Genomic DNA, 21,516 nt, shown 5'->3' on the forward strand with positions numbered 1-21,516 from the left:
CCCACTCCCAGGTTGTGGAAAACAGATGATATAGACATGCAGAACGTGGTGTTTGATCTCTACCCATCCTGGCCAATAAAAATGGATGGATCTATTGTCCATTAACTTATCTAGTTCTTATTGGAATCTGTGAAGAAATTATTTCTTTTGTTTGTTTTAAATCTGCTGCCTATTAATTTCATTGGGTGATCCCTAGTTTTTGTTCCTTATTCAATTTCTCCACACCTGTAATGATTTTATGGAACCTCTATCATATCCCTCCTTACTCCTCCCTTTCCCAAGCTGAAAAGTCCCAATCTTTTTAATCTTGCCTCATACGGAAGGCATCCCATACCCCTAATCATTTCTGTTGCCCTTCTCTGTACCTCTGCCACTTCCAATATATATATTTTTTATTTCTATTCCAACCCCCTGCTCAAAGCAGGACCAATCCCCAGCTAAATCATCCAGCCAAGGCTTTGTCAAGCCAGACCCTAAAAACCTCTAGGATAGAGATTCCACTACACCCCTATGAAACCCATTGCAGTGCTTCACCACCCTCCTAATGAACCATCCTCTTTGGAACCCCCCTTCAGGTAGTTGAAAGCAGCTATAAAATCCCCCCTCATTCTTCTCTTCTGCAGACTAAATTATCCCAGTTCCTTCAACCTCTCCTCATAAGTCATGTGCTCCAGGCCCCTAATATTTTTTGTTGCCCTCCGCTGGACTCTTTCTAATTTTTCCACATCCTTCTTGTAGTGTGGGGCCCAAATCTGGACACAGTACTCCAGAAGAGGCCTCACCAATGCCAAATAGAGGGGACTGATCACGTCCCTCAATCTGCTGGCAATGCTCCCACTTATACAGTCCAAGATGTTGTTAGCCTTCTTGACAACAAGGGCACTGTTGACTCATATCAAGCTTCCCATCCACTGTAACCCCTAGGTCCCTCTCTGCAGAACTGCTGCCATGGGATTCACTTGTCCTTGTTGAACCTTATCAGATTGTCCCCTCAAAAGACCGTCCCCTCTCAGTCTTTTCTTTTTCAAATTAAACAAACCCAGTTCTTTCAATCTTCCCTCATAGGTCAAGTTTTCCAGATACCTAATCATCCTTGTCACTCTTCTCTGGACTCTGTTCAATTTGTCCCTGTAGCAGGGTGAACGCCCGCTCCAGCCCTGAAGGGGTTGGAAAAGCCCTGCAGAGGGCTGGGGCAGTGTAAAGGGGCAAAACCCTGATTGGGGAAGTGGCTACAGCTGGGGCCATGCCCCAAACTGAGCCACTCAGCCTTCTAAGAAGGCCAGGGCAGCCAGAGCAGAGGAGTCTCCCTCTGACAGGAGAGAGACACAGGCCTGGCTGCAGGGGGCTCACCATGGACCTAGAGGGAGGCAGGGCTGGGGAATGGCCTTGGGGGCTGGGAAGCCCTAGGCCAGCAACTCCCCAGACTGCAGGGCCTGGTCCTAGGCTCATATAGGTATTGGAGTTGCAGAGGGGCAAACTGAAGGTGGGTAAAGGCAGCCAGTCCAAACCCTTTGTTGCCGGTGATGATTGGCTGATAGACTGCCGTCTGCCCCAGGGCGCGGGGAGTAGATGGTGACTGGCAGTAGCCACGACTGAGGCAACATTGGGATAGGGGGTGAGGGTTCCCCTGGGTGGGGAGACCCAGAGAGAGTGGGGTGCTACCAGGGGGGCAGCACCCAAGCCAAGGGCACTGGGTTCCAGGAGGGACATGAGGCCAACAACAGGTGGGACACCTGGCCTGCAGAGGGCGCTCCGGATGCTGGTGAGCTAATTCCCGAGATGACCAGTAGGGGGTGCCACAGGGGTGAGTCCGACCCCTTACAGTCCCTAAGTTCCTGAAATGTGGTGCCCAGAACTGGACACAATACTCCAATTGAGGCCAAATCAGTGCAAATGTACCATAGATTTATAGAGGCAATATGATATTTTCTGTCGTATTATCTATCCCTTTCCTAATAATTCCCAAGATTCTGTTCGCTTTTCTGATTGCCACTATCGTTTTCAGAGAACTATCCACAATGACTTCAAGATTTTTTTTTTTCTAATTTAGACCCTATCATTTTGTCTGTATAGTTTTGAGGCACGGAATGACGTGCAGGTGATCTATTGAGTTTACCTAGGCGTGGATATTTCTTGTTCTGTCTAAAGTTGAGGAATTGTTTTAGCAACCCCCTTTTGCAAGGGCTGGGTCTTTTTGGTTTAACGACCCTGTGACCCAAAACAGAGAAACTGGAAACAAAGTGTTCCCGGCAGGGAGGTCTAGGAAGGGAGTGCTGCAGCAATTGGAGAGTCTGGGGAACAGAGCCAAAATGAGCCTCAGGGCCTTGGCGCTTGGTGAGCAGGTCTCTGCTGCAAGTGGGAGGCACTAGAATGAAAGCTTCATCCCTAGAGCAGGCCTAGAAACCCAGAGGCAGGGCCTGAACACTGATGCAAGTCAAAATCACAAGGGTCCAATGTGTGGGACCCAAACACAACCACCTGTGTATGTGTGTATGTGTTGGGGGGGGGGTAACCACAAGAGCTTGAGTGGGGTTGTGATAGGAAACCTGAAGCTGCTACAAAGAAGGTAGGGGACTTTGAGTGGAAGGGGAGTGGGGCTGGCTGGGTATGTGTCCAAAAGCTATTTGCTTCATCCAAACATGGTTAAACTGCTCACAGTGTTTCCCTGAGTGCTCTGGTTCCTAGATTGATCCAGCCGGATTCCCCGGAAGGAAATATTTCCTGCACCAGGAAGTTCTGGTTTGGGGTCAGGGAGAGGGTTTGTCTTTCCCTTTGAAAGTGCTCCCTAGAATGGCAGAAGAAGGGGGTCCCTGTACAATTCAGTTACTGCCCATCTCTCTCTCTCTCTCTGTCCCTATGCATTTGCATCCACCTCTCCCTTTCCTTTGTAACTCACCAGACACAGACACAGACATGCCTCCCTCTCTCTGCCAATTCTAATGTGCATCCCACCCTAGGAACCAGTTAAAACGGCCAAGGGGCTATTTTTAAATTGACTTCAGTGCCCATTGCAGGTGTATCTCTGCGAATCGCTGCAGCTGAGAGCTGATCTGGCTGGGCAAGAAGCCGGGTGCATTAGTCGGATTATTAATCACAGTAAAGCAAAGTCCCTGGCCATCAAGCAGCCTTAGGGTTGCCAGCTCGGTCGTACTGGATGAATTTTCAGCAATGGTGTCCGGTCCGTCCTCTCCGACTGAGTTGGCACCCCTAAGCAACGTGCAGCTGCAAATTGCAAGCAGCTCAGTATGAACCTGTGTGGAGGGATAGCTGGGCAGGGGGCAGCTTCATAGACAGGGCTGGAGGTTGCTCGAAAGCTGTGGGTACTTGAACAGGACCAACTGCTGCCCTGTTCCCTTCCACAGCCTTTGTGGGGCTGTCCTGGCAGCAGGCTTGCGACAGAGCTGCAGCTGAATAGAACAATGGGCACTCCACCTCCCCTGGGTGGGAGCGATCTGGAGGGGGGCTGAGGTTTCCAGCAGCTGCTTCATATCAAGGGGCTGCAGAAGATCAGGAGAGAGGATATATTGAACCCAGCAACCACCCCCATCAGCTGTGTCAGTTTTGGCAGCTTTCTTGCTGGGGACACAGTACTAGAGTGAAAGACCAGCAAATTTTAAATGGGGCATACGGAGGAGCGCAGCTACACGACCTATTACGTGGACACCAGGAGCTTCAGTAACACAAGGCTACCACTGCGCGAATATATAATCAGACCCCTGAAGCCCCTTCCCACAGATCGACCTGGGAAGTGCTTGGTCTGCAAGGAAGCTACATTCCTCTGGGATATGCAATGAAGATTTTGAAGATGATTGATGGGGTGAATGGCTCCCAAGATACTGTGGCAAAAGGATTGTTGATCCAGTAATGTGTGTGAGGCTGAGGTCTGACAAAGAGAAAGCGCAGGTGACACTTGCTGAACAAGGAAAGTGAGAGGGACATTTTCAGAGGGTCACGTATTGCGCATGTGATGGGTAGCGGGGAAAACATTTCATTTTCCATTGCTCTGTACTTCGGTTTGCTTTTCTCCTGTGGTACGGACCAGAATGCAATCTTTTCAGGACAGGGATGCATGTCTCATACAAAATTAGAATTCAGAGAGCTCTAGTTATATAAATATATTGCTGTAAACCTCTATACACCCAGGGCTGGTGCTACCATTAAGGCAAACTAGGCGGTTTCCTAGGGCGCCAAGATTTGGGGGCACCCTGCGGCAGCTCCCCCCCTGCCAGCCCACCCTGAGTCACCCCCCCACAGCAGCTCCCCACCTCCCCAGCCGGGGAGCCGTGCGGCAGCTCCCCGCCCCAGTTCACCTCTGCTCTGCCGCCTCCCCGAGCACGCCACCCCCGCTCCACTTTTCCCGCCCCCCCAGGCTTGTGGCACCAATCAGCTGTTTGGTGCCACAAGCCTGGGAGGGGAGGAGAATTAAAGCGGGGGTGGTGTGCTCAGAGAGGAGGCGGAGCAGAGGTGAGCTGGGGTGGGGAGCTGCCACATGGCTCCCGGGGGGAGGGGGAGCTGCCGTGGGGGGAGGCGCCTCAGGGCAAAGGGGGGGCACGGAGCTGCCCCAGGGCTGGGGGGTGGCACAAGGTGGAAGTTTCGACTAGGGTGCGAAACTTCCTTGCACCGGCCCTGTATACACCAAAGCAACACCCCCATATTCACCACTGTTGTGTAATTGCAACAAATCTTGTACAAAATATGTCATGCAAGGTGTCAGGACTGAGATCCCCACTTTGAACTTTAGGGTACAAATGTAGGGGCCTGCATAAAAACTTCTAAGCTTAATTACCAGCTTAGCTCTGGTCCCGCTGCCACCATTTTCAATGGATTCCCTCCCTGGGAAACCTTGAAAAACCTTCACCAAATCCCTGGTGAAAACAAATCCAACCCCTTGGATTTAAAACAAGGGGAAATTAACCATCCCCCCTCCTTCCTCCCACCAACTCCTGGTGAATCAAGATCCAAAACCCCTTTGGATCTAAAACAAGGAAAAAATCAATCAGGTTCTTAAAAAGAAGGTTTTTAATTAAAGAAAAAGGTAAAAATCATCTCTGTAAAATCAGTATGGAAATTAACCTTACAGGGTAATCAAACTTAAAGAGCTCAGAGGACTCCCCTCTAGTCTCAGGTTCAAAGTACAGCAAACAAAGATAAACACTCTAGTAAAAGGTACATTTACAAGTTGAGAAAACAAAGGAAAACTAACACACCTTGCCTGGCTATTTACTTACAAGTTTGAAATAGGAGAGGCTTGTTTAGAAAGATGTGGAGAACCTGGATTGATGTCTGGTCCCTCTCAGTCCCCGAGAACGAACACACTCCCAAACAAAGAACACAAACAAAAGCCTTCCCCCCCCAAGATTTGAAAGTATCTTGTCCCCTTATTGGTCCTTTAGGTCAGATGCCAGCCAGGTTACCTGAGCTTCTTAACTCTTTACAGGGAAAAGGATTTTGGAGTCTCTGGCCAGGAGGGATTTTATAGTACTGTACACAGGACAGCTATTACCCTTCCCTTTATAGTTATGACACAAGATTTCTAGGGGAAAGTTGTGGTTTGCTGAATGATAATCCTATTTGTATGCATGTATCACTTTTGTATCTGAAGTTATCAGTACTGACGATGTGCCTGTATTTCAAATGTGTTTGTTCCTGTGGTAGCTCCCACAAGGTAGCTTACATCCAGTCTACCCAGCACATTGGGAATGGACTATTCAAGTTGATGGCACATCAGTGAACACAAAGGGTCATGGAAGAAGCTTATCCCTACCTGATGGACTTTCCTGTGCACGTTCTAGCCTGAATATGGGTAATGGTCCCTGCTATGATTCATGAAAGCACAGAAGGGCATGTGACCAGCTTATGTGATGCTGGACTCCATCTTTTGTCTGTACTTTTCCACTAACCATGTTGGGGATTTTGTTTGGGACAATGAAGTTGAAAAAAGACTGACTGGGGATGTGTAAAACCCGGCCCATGTATGGAAGAATGGATAACTGTTTGCACCATCAGGGTGAGACAGTGCTTGATTCAAAACCTGTCTCATTTATAGCACACAGATAGCAACTTTGCTTTATGGTAATCTACTTTGATCTGTACACTTGTTACTTATAATCAATTAATATCTATCTTTCTGTAATTTATGCATTCGATGTACATTTTTTACATAAAACAATGTGTTGTTTGAACTGTAAAGGCAAATCTGCTCAAGAAATCTGCTGCTGCTGCTTTGTTCTCTCCACATTGAGGGAGGGACGGACTGGGTAACTAACTTGCACTGGTCACGCATCTGACAAGGACAAGACGGTACAGCACTAGAGTCCTAGGCTGGGGAGCTGGGGGGAACTGGCTGAAACCTCTCTATTGTTACTTCATGAGTGGCTGGCAAAAGCATTCACATAACTCAGCCGGGTGTGTCCCTGCCTGTGAATATTTGTGTGAGTGCAGCACCTGGAGGGGTTTGCAGCTTTTCACGTTATCACACTGTGAGTGGGGGCCCAGACTGGTATGCCAGAGAGCTCAGTGATACCCCAGTTCCAGGTTTCAGCCTGCGGACATCTGTCATAGTAGCACGGCAAAGAGAGTGAAATCCACAATTTGTTCTGAGGAGATTTGCTCTTCATACACTGGTGTGGAGATTTTAATTGAGATTTTATGTGTGGTGGCTGGAGATCAGTTTAAGAGGTTACCAGTTTATTATTTTCTGTTTGCTTATTTCAGGAATGGGAAGTAAGGGCAGAAAAGAAGGAAGATGAGGGGAAACAGTGAATCAGTTGTGAAATTAGAGCACTTTGGAATACAGACAGTAGAAAAACAACAAAAGGAGAATTCTGCAGATAAAGTAGAGAGAGGCTGCCAGAGAGGAGGCTGAACACAGAAGGGCTATGGCACTAAAACAAGAAAAAACTGAGGAGAAAGAGAGAGAGCAGAAACACCGGTAGTTCTTGCTGGAAAAGCAGAACCAGAGCCCTCCTACTCCACTGATTCTCACCTCTCCAAAGATCCATTGTGTCCTGCATATAATGAGGCAGGTGACATTGCTGAATACTTTACTACCTTTGAGAGGCTTTGTGTGATTCATAAGATTCCTGACGAACAAAATATGCCCTGTTTAGTTGCAAAGTTGATTGAAAAAGCTCTGGCTATATTCAGTAAATTGCCAGTTGAGGATGCTTTAGATTATTGTATTCAGAATTTCAATTACCCCTTAAGCACATAGAGCAAAATGTAGGAATCTTAAGAAAGGTGCTGGTATGAGTAATGTGGAATATGTAAACAAATGAAAGATTTGATGGGAAAGTGGGCAAGGGGTAAAGGTGTTACAAGCTTTGAAGGAATGTTTGACCTTCTTGCTCAGGACCATGCCTTAAACAAATGTAAAGATGTTGCAAAATAGTGGTTATAGGACAAGAAGGTAAAAACTCTGAATGAGATGGGTTATCTAGCTGATGATTTGAGCAAACAGTCATCTATTGTGAAAAAAACCACACAGAGAGGGGTTTAAACTTGGTAGGACACAAGGGTCAAGTTTCCTGGGAAGAAAGAGGATGGCTGGGAGTCTGGGCACTCACCTCTCCAAAACCATTCCTATAATCCCTGACCTAAATCTCTTGTAAGAACAGAAGAGCTGAGAATTGCTATCATTGTAATTCCACTGCTCACCTGAGCAATACATGCCCTGTGCTGGGGGGGAACAGACAGCAGGTATCTTATGTGAATGCTTCGACCCTGTGCACAGAAGCCCCTCGGGCATCTGTCACTTGCTAAATTGGGTTTCTGAAAGTCGCCTATATACAAGGCATGAAGCACATAAAGGCTGTCAGCATTAATGGCAAGAACACTTTGGGTAGGAAGATACAGGGCAGAAATGTGTGTGGTTAGGTGAAATGTAGTGCAAGAAGAGGACATACTGCCAGGATAGAGTCCAGAGCTTTTCGAAGTAGACAGATAGAAAATCCTTGTGTCTTTGGCTAAAGTGCACATAGAAACAGAGGGCAGGCTTCACTACCTGCCGGATTGGCGGGTAGTGATCGATCTATTGGGGGTCGATTTATCGTGTCTAGTGTAAACGCGATAAAATCGATCGCACTCCCCGTCGACTCCGGAACTGCAGCTTGCAAGAGGCGGAAGCAGAGTCGATGGGGGAGCAGCAGCGGTCGACTCGCCGCCCTCCTCACAGTCAGGTAGGTCGACCTAAGAGTCGCGTAGCTGAAGTTGCGTATCATAGGTCAACCCCAATGCTAGTGTAGACCTGGGCAGAGAGTTTGGAAGCTGTATGGTGGAGGTAGTAAACAATGATACTATTTATGTGCTAATTGGCAATGATTTCTTCCGTGTAGCTCAGGATGTTAAGGGGACCCCAGAAGAAAAGGAAAATCCTAGGAACTGCTGAAGGAATGGGAGAGTCTTCTCAATTACTATGCAGCTGTGCGAAACTGCATCCTTCCAGGGGCCTGGGGTGGGGGCGGGGGTGAGACCAGCTCCTGCCCTGCAGCTGAAGGCTGTGTCTCCTCAGAGAGGGAGGAGTGTGTTTTGCCTGCCCTTCCTGTTGGGTTTGGACTCACCACCGCTGGAGCCTCCCGCTGGTCGCTCTGGGAATTAGCTCTGTTCAGGTGTGGAGCGCCCTCTGCAGGTGGTGTGTCGCCCGTTGTCTGATGTGATGTTTAGCACCTGCATTGCTCCCCACTCGGTGGTGTCCTCTTCAGGACACTGCCCTCCAGGAGTGCCCACTACTCCATTCTCACCATCTTCTAGGGATATATGAGCAGTCCTAGTCCACTCCTGCCTTCGTGGCCACCTGCTACCCCAAAATCTAGTCCCTTGCCTCAGGGACAAGGTGCAGTCCATTGGTCACACTCCCTCATGGTAAAGTTTGGTGTAAGGGGGGTGGAGGGGACCCAGCCCTGCCCACTACTCTGGGTGCAAATCAGGGACTGGGTAATTAATGTACCAGAATCCAGAACCTGTTGTATTCAAGATGAGGGGACATTTCCCATGGTAGGACATGCTTCCATGCTGCTGATGCTGATTTAAAAAGCTATTAATTAAATTTGTGACTGAACTCCTTGGAGGAGAATTGTATGTCTCCTATTCTGTTTTACCCACATTCTGCCATATATTCCATGTGTCAGAGAGGTAGCCATGTAAGTCTGTGTCCACAAAAACAACGAAGAGTCCAGTGTCACCTTAAAGACTAACAGATTTATTTGGACATAAGCTTTCATGGGAAAAGAGCCCCCTTCATCAGATGTGTGGAGTGAAAATTACAGATACAGGCAAAAATATACCCGCACATGAAAAGAATCTCCTTTCCCTTATTACAAGTGGAGAACCAGTGCTGACAAGGCCAATTCAGTCAGGGTGGATGTGGGCCACTCCCAATAGCTGATGAGGAGGTGTCAATACCAAGAGAGGGAAAATTGCTTTTTTAGTGAGCCAGCCACACCCAGTCCCTATTCAAGCCCAAATCGATGGTGTTAAGTTTGCAAATGAATTGCAGCTCTGCAGTTTCTCTTTTTTTGAAGCCTTTTTGTTGCAGGATGGCTACTTTTAAATCTGTTACTGAGTGTCCAGGGAGACTCAAGTGTTCTCCTACTGGTTTTTGTATTTTACTATTCCTGATGTCTGATTTGTGTCCATTTATTCTTTTATGTAGAGACTGTCCGGTTTGGCCAATGTACATGGCAGAGGGGCATTGCTGGCACATGATGGCATATATCACATTAGTAGATGTGCAGGTGAATGAGCCCTTGATAGTGTGGCTGATGTGGTTGGGTCCTATGATGTTGTTGCTAGAGTAGATATAGGGACAGGCTGCAGTTGGGGTATTGTGTCCATCAGCTGTTCTAATCACTCAGCAGCCACCAGCTGTTGGTTCTTCCCTCTAGGAGTGGTGAGACGAGTGACCAGCCAGTCCTCTGTACAACCCCTCTTTGGCACATGCTGTGACAGGCCCTGGTAGCACATCTCTGATGAACCTGTGCTAGCAGGGAGCTGGAGAGGGACCTAGAGAAGATGTAGAGGCAGAGAAATTGTGGGTGGGTGGGCCTAGCTCAGAGTGGATCACTCAGATCTGTGCCTAACTTTGGGGATCCCTGGATTCTGGGTCCCCCTTTTCATTCCTCAGGGAGAAAGGAAAGGACCTGCCCTCTTGGAACAATCTTAGGGAAATCCGTAGGAAGTCTTATGGAATATCCTTTCCATTCTTATTCTTATTCTTATTACTATATTTTATTTCAGCAAGATCACAGCTTTGACAGCATCATTGTTACAACTCAGCCGCCCCAAGGTAGCCCTGTGACTAATCGGAACCATATGAACAGTGGTGACAAGCCCAGATTCCAGGAATAGAGCCTGCAGCAGGGCTGGTGCTGCCGACCAATTAGGTAGCATCACCTGTCATCTCATTGGCTGTGATGGGGGTTAAAGCTGGTGCACACTAAGCCAAGCAGCTGAGGTTCCCTGATGGCCAAGTGGCCCCCAAGGGAATGTGCAGGCATGCTTCATAAACACAGTTCCCTCCCCTATCTGAACAGACACTGCCTGCTGCCTGTGCAACCTTGCCGATGACCCCTTGTTGTTTAGGGTGAAGACCTCTCATGTCAGCGGCTCACCGTCCATCAGGAATTGGGTATATTGGCAGGTTTCACTATCTTTACAATGCGAAGTGAAGGGGAAACACTGCAGGCTGATTCCATTTGCAGATGTCCTCTGGTGCTGCACAGAACACAGCTGGGCTCTCAGGGTGACTCAGTGACAGGGGCTGGAGGGCAGGGAGAGCTAGAGAGATTGGGAACCACTCCCCAACATCTGCCCAAACTGCATGGTGGATTATTCAACCTCAACATGTTAAAACCCTGATTTACCAAGTCAGGATGTCTCAAGCGGTCCCTTTTCTTCCAGTACCCTGTGCTCTCGGTCCAATTCTACCAGGGGCTGAGAGAAAGGAGACACCACGGACTATCAGTGACTAGTTCCCAAATCACCTCAGGTTTATTTGCCTCTGGAAATTTAATTAGCAAATGTAATTTCAATTATTTTATTCTCTGACTTGATTGTGGATGCAGGAATAGGGCATATTTCTGTTTCCTGACTGGCTGAGGGCTCTAGAATCTCTGCCCTGTAAAGTTACAGGGCTACTGCCATCTCTGCCCCCTCCCTGGTTTCCAAATCCTGCGGACCTCCCGCCCTCAGACTGGGCCCTGGGCTACCGCACACTGCAGGTCGACTATGCTTACTGAGCAGGTCCCAGTGGGTTTGGCACCTGTGGTTCTTCCCTCTAGGAGTGGTGAGACGAGTGACCAGCCAGTCCTCTTGAACCAAAATACTGTTTAATCTGAAGAGCAGGAAGAAAGTGTAACATGGTAGAATAGGAGGGTTTTCAAAGAACTGTCTGTACATGTCTCTGACCCCAAGCCTTGAAACTCTGATGGGGATCCAAGCAGGTCAAGGATTTCCCAAGCGGTGTCTGTGAGTGTCAGTCTGAAGAGCTTCTCAGTAATAGCTACCCCACCTCTGGACAAACTCCCAGTCCTGGCAAAAGAAGCTGTGTAACGTGGCTGGAGCCTGGAAATAGGCTCTTACCAGCTTGCAGCTCCGGTGATGTCTCAGCTTCCCTAAAGTGCTAACGGAGAGATGGCTTTTCTTGAGCTGTTACTTCCCTACCACTTCATTTTCCAGCCGCCTCTTATTAAATTAAGAGAAGTGGTACTGGTTTAACCTATTATAGCCATGGCATAAACATCCCAATTTTTTTAATTAAATTAATGGAGATATCCCATCTCCTAGGACTGGAAGGGACCTTGAAAGGTCATTGAGTCCAGCCCCCTGCCTTCACTAGCAGGACCAAGTACTGATTTTGTCCCAGATCCCTAAGTGGCCCCCTCAAGGACTGAACTCACAACCCTGGGTTTAACAGACCAATGCTCAAACCACTGAGCTATCCCTCCCCTCTGATACAACCCAATTATATTGTTAACCCAATATAGCTCTACAGAAAAGATCCCCAGAACTGCGTTTAACATACCCATTCATTATGGCAGCTCAGCTCCCTGTCTGTCCCAATGCCGTTCCCAGGTGGTATGGATTTTGTGAATACAGAACATAGACAGTCATGGTGAGAAAGAGGAATAGACTACTTTCATGTGTGAAATGAAGTTGCATTTCAATGAATTCTCATGCAGTTGACTTTGAAATCCAGTTCCTGCAAACCCTCATCAGATCTGAATAACAGGTGCTGAGGTTACTATGTAATAGAGAGTATCAGGAGGTAGCCGTGTTAGTCTGTATCTACAAAAACAACAAGGAGTCTGGTGGCACCTTAAAGACTAACAGATTTATTTGGGCATAAGCTTTCATGGGTAAAAACCTCACTTCTTCGGATGCATCTACACTTACCTCCGGGTCCGGCGGTAAGCAATCGATCTTCTGGGATTGATTTATTGCATCTTGTCTAGACGCGATAAATCGATCCCGTATCGATCCCAGAAGTGCTCGCCGTCAACGCCGGTACTCCAGCTCGGCGAGAGAAGTACACAGCATCGACGGGGGAGCCTGCCTGCTGCATCTGGACCCGCGGTAAGTTCGAACTAAGGTACTTCGAATTCAGCTACGTTATTAACGTAGCTGAATTTGCGTACCTTAGTTCGAGATGGGGGGTTAGTGTGGACAAACCTTAGTCTTTAAGGTGCCCTCAGACTCCTTGTTGTTTATATAATAGAGAGTGAGAGCTCAGGGACTCAGAATTATCTACACTGACCCCAATGTCTGTTATCACTCCGGATACAGGCTTGTTACTTACCAGGAATATACAGACACTTGCACAGGGAAAGGATGCAGGTCCTGTGAGGAGGTAGAATAGCCTGCAGGATGATCGAACTCTCTAGATTTTGTAAATGCTGACCAGGAAAAGCACTTCAGCTTCTCTTGGAGGAATTGTTGGGGGTCACAGTGTATCACCGGGATCGTTTGGTAAGGGAAAGTTAATACAGCTCTGTTCTGATCGAATTTGCACATGTAAATATGGAGTTACACTGTAGATGTAAATGTTACTGAATTCAGAACCTGAACCTATGAATTTATCCAATGTACTGGAAAGAGGCAGTGAGATAATTTGGACTCTCAGGAGTGGACACAATAAAAAAAAAGTATATAATGAGGCAATGAAACATGTTTATAAATAGCTTCTATGCAGGACAGATAAATACAATGACCATTTTCACCATGCATTTGCAATGTGTTTACACATGTCATGATACATTGGGGCACACTCAGACATGAAGGGCAAGACACTGTTTTGTGTGCGGTAAAGTCACACTTGTAAAATCACACAGTGCTCAAGTAGGTTATGGAACTCACAGCCACAAGATATCAATGGTGCCAAAAACTTAGCAAGATTCAAAGAGGGATGGGATGTTCATATGGCTAAGCAGAAAATTAAATTACAATAATGAGGGTTTTTAAAAGAGTCTTCTAAGGGCTGTAAACCTTCCTGATTATACCACTAAATATGTCTCGAACTAATGGGTGTCAGACAGAAACATTTCCTGCCTATTACAGAGTTTCTTGGACAGTCCTCTCTAGCATCTGGAACTAGCCACTGGATACTGAGCTGTATGGACTACAGGTCTGATCCAGTCTGGCAATGCCTATCTTCCTATTGGTGGTGAAAATCCAAGACAATATTTTTGCTTATCTTCCTTCAGCTCCTGGGATTCTCTAGACTTCCACTAAGATCAGAAAGATGTCTAGTTAAATATCATCTAGTCTCCTATTCTTTTTCTTTTCAGGAAGGAAAGCTCAAAACTCCTCGGACGAGCCTAGTACATTATGTCATCTGTCAATGACACCAAATTCAACTCTGCAGTGTTCCTTCTCACCGGGACACCTGGGCAGGAAGACGCCCATCTCTGGATCGCTATCCCCTTCTGCTTAATGTATGTTATATCCATAGTAGGAAATTCAGTCATTCTGTTCATTATAAAAACAGATCCAAGCCTCCATGAGCCTATGTATATTTTCCTTTCCATGTTGGCCGTTACAGACCTTGGCTTATCCATAGCCACCATGCCAACGATACTGGGCATATACTTGTTTAACTATAGGGAGATCAGCCTCGATGCCTGTTTTGCCCAGGTCTTCTTCATCCACTCGCTTTCATTAACTGAATCCTCCATGCTGTTGCTGATGGCCTTTGACCGTTTTGTTGCAATCTGTAACCCGCTGAGATATGCTTCCATATTAACTCTGCCAAGAATAGCCAAAATGGGACTGGTGTTTGCGCTCAGAGGGGTGGTCCTAGTATTCCCAGTCCCATTTCTCCTAAAACGGTTCCAATACTGTCGAGCCAATGTCCTCTCCCATTCCTACTGTCTGCATCAGGAGGTCATGAAGATGGCTTGTTCAGACATCACAGTCAATAGCATCTATGGCTTGTCTGTTAAACTCTTAACAGTTGGGTTGGATTCATTGCTCATCTTTCTCTCTTATGTGATGATCATCAAAACAGTGCTGAACGTCGCGTCCCCCATGGAGTGCCTCAGGGCCCTGAACACCTGCGTCTCCCACCTCTGTGCCGTCCTGCTCTTCTTCACACCAGAAATTGGCTTGTCTGTGATACACAGATTCGGGAATAGCTCTTCTCACTTGCTTCAGATTCTCCTGGGCTATGTCTACTTGCTGGTCCCACCCCTGATGAACCCAATTGTGTACAGCGTGAAAAGCAAACACCTTCGTGCGAGAATAATCAGGGTGTTCAGCAAATAAAGGGGCAGTTCATCACCTGGATCCTGCGCTGCTGATATTGACCATGAGAAACACGGGTCACCTATTCCTTCCTGGACACTTACATCTGAGGCGACATGAGCTACTGATCTCCACTCTGTAGTGGTTCAGGTGGGGTCTAAGTCCTTGAGCAATGTGTGGTGGCTTGTCCCCAAACACTGTTGAGGGAGGGCAGTGCACTGATGGAAAGAAACCAAACAGGAAGCAGCATTTAAAAATTGAATGTGGTTGAGGAGAGCCGGGGACAGATGAGATGTTGGCTAGTAAAGAGCAGTATCGATGGCTGCTCCAACCTCACTATTCTTGCTGATACAGTCAATAAAGAGAAGGGATGTGGACGTTGTTTCCCATTACACCTGGTCTGTAGCTGTTCTGTCTCTGGTTAAAAAACAAGGGGCCATGAAAAAAGCGGGAAGACTGTTGTGGAGTCGCAGTCCTGGCCCTTCCTGAGCACTCCGGGTGCTGCATGATCCATGGGGGCTGCACCAGCTGTGGACAGGGGCTATTCAAGGGCCACAGATACCACCCTTCCCCTACACCCTGAGCCAAGTGGTTGTGACTGAGTCGTGTCAGAGACATGACTAACGTCAGAGCCCCAAGAAAAGCCATTCACAGAACCCCCTGCAGCTCCCCCATTGATGGCTCTGCACACCACACACCTGCTGAGCCACTCCCCACCGAGGCAGGGCAGAGCTGCATGTGTGGGTGAGGGTCTGACACACAGGAGACCTAGCAAGAGACTCAGACCCAGCTCCCCTCAGATTGTGCTGCCCCAGCAATACAAAGGGGTGGAAATGGACTTCAACTCCCCAACAAAGATGTGGTTAGCTCCTGTCCCAGTCCAGCACATTTACCATAGGGTGACCACCTCTCAAAAGGCAAAAGCGGGACACATGCAAGAGCCCTGTCCCCTCTGTGACCTCGCCCCAGCCACTTGTCATCCTCCTTGAGATCCCATCCCCTGCTCCTCCTCATTACCCAGGGCTCCATCCCCTGTCCAGGCTATAAGCCAGAGCCGGGCCATGATAAAAGCTGCCTGAGAGAAGCCCCCACCTTGTCTCCCCACCCCAAGGATGTTCAAACCAGGGATGCTGGTTAGCCTGGGACTCTCCTCAGTGGTTCCCTGGGCAGCTCTTACCCAAATCAAGCTCAGGTCTGATCAGGGGGGTGGCTCTACAGGGGAAGGGGAAGAGGAAAAGCAGAGGGTGGGGTCTCAGGGGAAAAGTTTGGGCAGAGGGCGGGGTCTTGGGGAAAAGGAGAAGCAGGGAATACAGCAAGCCTAAAACAATGCAGACTCCTGCAAGGAGGTTGCTGGGGTCAGGAGCTCATGAGTAAAGGAGGAAGATGGGGCTGGAAGGTAGGAGAGCCCGTGCTTTAGAGAAGACTCAATAAATGTGACCCTACAAAGGGGGTTCTTGTTTTAAGTATCCCGGGATGAGAGTAAGTCATTGCAAGGACCTTTGAGGGAAAGGCAGGGTGCCTGAATTTCTAGCTCAGGCAAGTAGGGGGCACTATGGGATGGCCCCAGTCTGCAGGAACTTGGCCAGAGTGTGCCATGCTCTTGGGAGCCATTACCGATGGGCGGAGGTCAGCCCAGCTCCCAGGCTGCCCTAAACTCTGCTGAGGGAAGGGGAGAATCAAATCAGGCCAGGGAATCAAACCTCTGTAACTGGCTCCTTGCCATCCCTGCTCTCTGCAGCACATGGGGGAGCTCCTCTGGTACAGCAGAGAATCTAGCCGGGACTGTTACAGCTCAGATGGCTGGAAGGCTGGTCCTGTGGTCTGGGTACTGCTCTGCGACTCAATAAAGCTGGGTTTGATTCCCTTGCCCTGTGTGACTGTGGGCCATTGGCTGTCTCTGGGCCTCTGCACAGGTCAATAATAGCCTTGCCATCCCTCACTGTGGTGGCAGGAGGATAAATACATTCAAAGATGTTCTGATACCCTAACATCAGGTCTATATCAGGGTCCCACAGAGCAATGCTCCTAACATTTGTCTATAAAGGCCTCTTACCACAGCCCCCTGTGACAGCTGGATTCTGGGAAGCCCCGTGACTCCAGCACCGTGGTGTCTGTGGCACATGTGGGGGAGCTCGGGGGTTAAAGTACGGGGAAAGTAGTAGATTTCTGAGGAGAGTGTTGGAGTGTCACAGGGTCACAGGGAGTTTCAGCACAGTCACTGGACTAATGTTTGCCAGCCATTGAGGCTGAATGGGTCGAACTGCCAAATAATGGAGCAATGGCCATGGAGGCATCATCTTAGATGGTCTGGGTGGGAGAAAGGTCTAAGGGCAAAGATCAGCTTCACACCTTGACCCTGTAACACGGACATGGCTGATCACTATGGTGACTGGGCCCAGGCTCACACAGGTTTCAGCAAAGGCTGCTTCCACAAGAAAGGGGCAAACAGATGGGAAAATGCTCTCAGAGACAGAGGGAAACTAGGCTGGGTCCCGAGAGTTCCTTGGCTTACTGAAAGTTGGGCCAGTTCTGTTCCTCTATCTCCAGTGTGAAGCCTGTCTAACTTAGCTTAAGTGATACATGAGATGTATGAATGTACATGAGTGGAAGCTGCCTGTTATTATAAAACCATTTTCTCTAATGCTTTGTGCTGTTTGCTAATAAACCTCATTGTTTTAAGGAGGCTGGGGGTGTCTGTGTAGCTCTGGTCACAAGCTCCCGAAGGGCAGAGACTGAGGTGTCCAGTCACTGCTGCTTGGTGATAAGCTTTTGTCATAGATGGGATGTTGTTCCCAGCTCGAAGACTGGGACAATTGTAAGATTCTCCCCAGGACAGAAAGGACCTGGTTTAGACGATAAAGAAACCATATATCCCAGTTTTACTGTGACAATCCCAATTCTTCTTGGCCAGTGTCTATCCTTGTTGAATTCCTGTCAGCATTCAGAGGAGCAACTTGTTCAAGCTGCATCCAAGATAATGATGTGCTCAAGACAATGATTCATAGAGTCAGAGAATTTAAGGTCAGAATAAGCCTTTATATCATCTAGTCCACACGCTCTCAAACTAGGCGGTGGGCTTCCCTGGTGGGGGTGTGGAATGTATTTGGAGGGCTGGGGCCATGAGAAAATGTAGGGGAAAATCTTCCTGTACACATTTTACTCACATCAGTGAATAACTAGCCAAGCTCATCCCTGCAGACACATCCAGTCCCCAGTCGGCACTGTGTGTTTGTCTCTAGGTGGCACTTTTCATTTTGGTGGATTACTGTTAAGCTTGCATAGCATTATACAAAGTCCTAGACATCTCAACCTGGCTCTGTTTGCTATGGCACGGCGTGCCAATTTCATTGTAAGCAGGGACCAAAATCACAATTTTGCTTTTGCTCTTATTTCACGGGATAATTGGCTCATTTGTGTAACTAAAAAAACATCTGCAAGTGAAAAACAACAAAGCTGAAACTAATTAAATCGAAGCCATGCCACCACATAAATCAGTATATATATTTGTGTGCCTGGGGGAAGGCATAAACTCTTATAGACACAAAGAAGCAAGTATGATCAAATAAGTTAGAGAACAACTGATCAATTCTGAACTCCTGTATGGCACAAACTGCAGAATTTCACCCATTTATCCCCATCTTGAACCCAATAACTTGTGTTCTATTAATGCATGACATGCATTCCTCTAAAGCGGATCTTCCAGGAAGACACCAAGTCTTGGTTTAGAGATAGCAGGAGAATCCAGCACCTCCCTTGGCAGTTTGCTTGACTGGTTAGTCACCCTTGCTGTTAAAAATGTGTGCCTCATTTCCCAATTTAATTTGTCTGGCTTCAGTTTCCAGCCACTGCTTCTTGTAATAAATTACCCTGCTAGATTAAGGAGCCCATTAGTAGCTGGTATTTCATCCCTCTGAAAGTGCTTGTACACTGTCGTCAAATCACCTCTCAGTCTTCCCTACGTCTACTCACTGTGTCCCTGTTTATACAGCCGAGGGTACGTTGGAAACAACGGAGGAGGAGAAAAACCTGGATATATTAGTCAGTCTCAGGATGACTGTGAGCCACCAATGTGATGCAGTTGTGATCAAGGCAGATGAGACCCTAGAATGTGGCAGTGAGACAGGGAAGTTTTAATATCCTTATATCAAGCACTGGTGAAACATTTCCTGAAAAACTGTTCAATTCTGGTCACTCATATTCAAGAACGATGAATTCAGGCTGGAGCAGCTGTGGAGAAAGGCTCCTGAGATTGTGAGGGCAATGGAGAGACTGACTTTGGAGGAGAATGAAAGAGCTTGGCTGGTTTAGCCTAACACAATGCAGGCTGAGCGTGAATTGGATTTCACTATAAATACATTGGTGGGGGTGGTGTGTAAACACCAGGAAGGGAGATGAGCTCCTGAAGCTAAAGGACAGTGTTGGCACAGGAACAAATGGGGACAAAGTCATGAGGAGCAAACTGAGGCTGGGAAGGAGAAGGAGGTTTCTGACCATCCGAGGAGGGAGATTCAGAAACAGCCTCCCAACAGGAGCTGGGAGGGGAAACAAGCCAGCCGGTTTAAATTGAAGTTTCACGGTTTCATGCACTGGATAGTATTCCAGGGTCGCCTGCCATAATAGGGAAATGGTCTCATTGACCCAGGAGTTCCCTTTAAATCTTATGTCCATATGGATCACCCATTTGCCCATTTTGCGTCACACTGGGTGCTCATGTAGAGTTCCTAGTCCACTATGCCCCTCTCTGTGCCTTGGCAAATGGAATTGTCACTCAGTAGATTAAGAAGAAACCCATAACTCAGTGTTATCATCTGGAAAAATAATGGCTCTTCGGTTCCTGTTTAGTGATGTCACAGGAGTTTAATTCCCTGAGTTTCTGGTAATCTCAGCATGCCGAGCCACCAGCTGCCCCCTCCCCAGCCACTAGCCCCAGAGAGGAAGGATGGTTCAGGGGTTAAAGTGCTGGCCTGGGACTCAGAGGAACTGGCTTCAGTTCCAGGCTCTTCCACAGACTTCTTCTGTGACCTTGGGCAACTCACTTATGCCCTCTGTGCCTCAGCAACATGCGTTTTAATATGGCTCAATGTAAAGGTGTACATCTAGAAACAAGGGATGCTGGCCATCCATATCAGATGGGGGACCCAATCCTGCGAAGCAGTGACTCTAAAAAAGACCTGGGGGATCATAATGGATAATCAGCTGGACTTGAGCTCCCAGGGCAACAGTACGGCTGAAAAAGCTACTGCAATCTGGTATGTACAACCAGAGCAATCTCGATTAGCAACAGAGAGTTTTTTATACCTCTGTATTTGTCATTGGTGTCACCACTGGTGGAATATTGGTCCAATTCTGGTGTCCACAGTTCATGTAGGAAGTTGATAAATTGGAGGAGGTTCAGAGAAGAACCTTGAGAATATTTAATGATTAGAAAATGTGCCTTGTAGTTATAGACTCAAGGAGCTTAATCGATTTAGCTAAACAAAGAGAAGATTAGGGGGTGACTTGATCACAGTCTGTAAATACCTTCATGGGCAACAACGTTTAACAAAGGGCTCTTCGATCTATCAGAGAAAGTTATAAAGTGATCCAATGATTGAAAACTGAAGCTAGACACATTCAGACTTGAACTAAAGCGTAATTCTTTTAACAATGAGGGTAATAAACCATTGGAACAATTTACCAAGGACTGTGGTAGATTCTCCAGCAATGACAATTGTTAAATCAAGGCAGGATGTTGTTATAACAGCTCTGCCCTGGGACTTATTTTAGGGCAGGCCTCTTGCTTGTGCTATGCAGGGGTCAGGCTAGGTAATCACAGTGGTGCCTTCTGACCTTCAGATCTAGGAACGTTTGACTCTGCACAGTGGTGTTAATTGCATGGCCCTACTGCGTGGGGTATTGTTCTGATAAATATTTTAGAGATTAGGAGGCGCTCGGGTGCTACAATATTTGGAGCCATAGCTATATGCATTACAGAGATTTCATCTTGGTGTCCCTCACTAGGATGGTTTGGGGGCACTGGGTGGAGAACTTGAACTTTTCCCCAAACCCCTTAGTGATGAAGCCTATAGGATGGAAGAATCCCATGCACTGCTACAGGCTGGGGACTGATTGGCTAAACAGCAGTTCTGCAGAAAAGGACCTGGGAATTACAGTGGATGAGAAGCTGGATATGAGTCAGCAATGTGCCCTTGTTGCCAAGAAGGCTAACGGCATATTGGGCTGCATTAATTTGAGCATTGCCAGAAGATTGAGGGAAGTAATTATTCCCCTCTATTCAGCACTGGTGGGGCCACATCTGGAGTCTTGCATGCAGTTTTGGACCCCCAGTACAGAAGGTATGTGGACAAATTGAGGAGCGTCAAAAGGAGGGCAACTAAGATGATTAGGGGGCTGGAGTATATGGCTTATGAGGAGATGCTGTTCCAAGTGGGGTCATGTAGTCTGCAGAAGAGAAGAGTGAGGGGGGATTTGATAGCAGCCTTCACCTACCTGAAAGGGGGTTCCAAGGAGGATTGATCTAGACTGTTCTCAGAGGTACCTGATGACAGAACAAGGAGTAATGGTCTCAAGTTGCAGTGGGGGAGGTCTAGGTTGGATATTAGGAAAAACTATTTCCCTAGGATGGTGGTGAAGCACTGGAATGGGTTACCTAGCGAGGTGGGGAATTTCCATCCTTAAAGGTTTTTTAAAGCCCGGCTGGGATGATTTCGTTGGGGTTGATCCTGTTTGAGTAGGGGGTTGGACTAGATGACCTCCTGAGGTTTCTTCCAACCCTGATAT

General features: G+C 47.6%; 1 protein-coding gene across 2 annotated transcripts; it reads left to right on the forward strand.

Annotated features, from left to right (window-relative positions):
* The first annotated feature begins 13,821 nt into the window (after positions 1-13,821).
* On the forward strand, positions 13,822-16,153 carry LOC128830216 (olfactory receptor 51G2-like). Of its 2 annotated transcripts, XM_054016004.1 has the most exons (2): positions 13,822-14,725; positions 16,137-16,153. In XM_054016004.1, the coding sequence occupies exons 1-2, from the start codon at positions 13,822-13,824 to the stop codon at positions 16,151-16,153; spliced, it is 921 nt and encodes a 306-aa protein (XP_053871979.1). The 2 variants fall into 2 exon arrangements, with proteins under 2 accessions (XP_053871979.1, XP_053871978.1); XM_054016003.1 differs by lacking the exon at positions 16,137-16,153 and having other exon boundaries at positions 13,822-14,757.
* The last annotated feature ends 5,363 nt before the right edge of the window (positions 16,154-21,516 follow it).

The sequence above is a fragment of the Malaclemys terrapin genome, chromosome 1 (assembly GCF_027887155.1).
Source record: "Malaclemys terrapin pileata isolate rMalTer1 chromosome 1, rMalTer1.hap1, whole genome shotgun sequence".
Lineage (NCBI taxonomy): Eukaryota > Metazoa > Chordata > Testudines > Emydidae > Malaclemys > Malaclemys terrapin.

Coding starts and splice junctions, on each gene's coding strand:
- LOC128830216 (XM_054016003.1), top strand. CDS start 13,822: ATGTCATCTGTCAATGACACCAAATTCAACTCTGCAGTGTTCCTTCTC.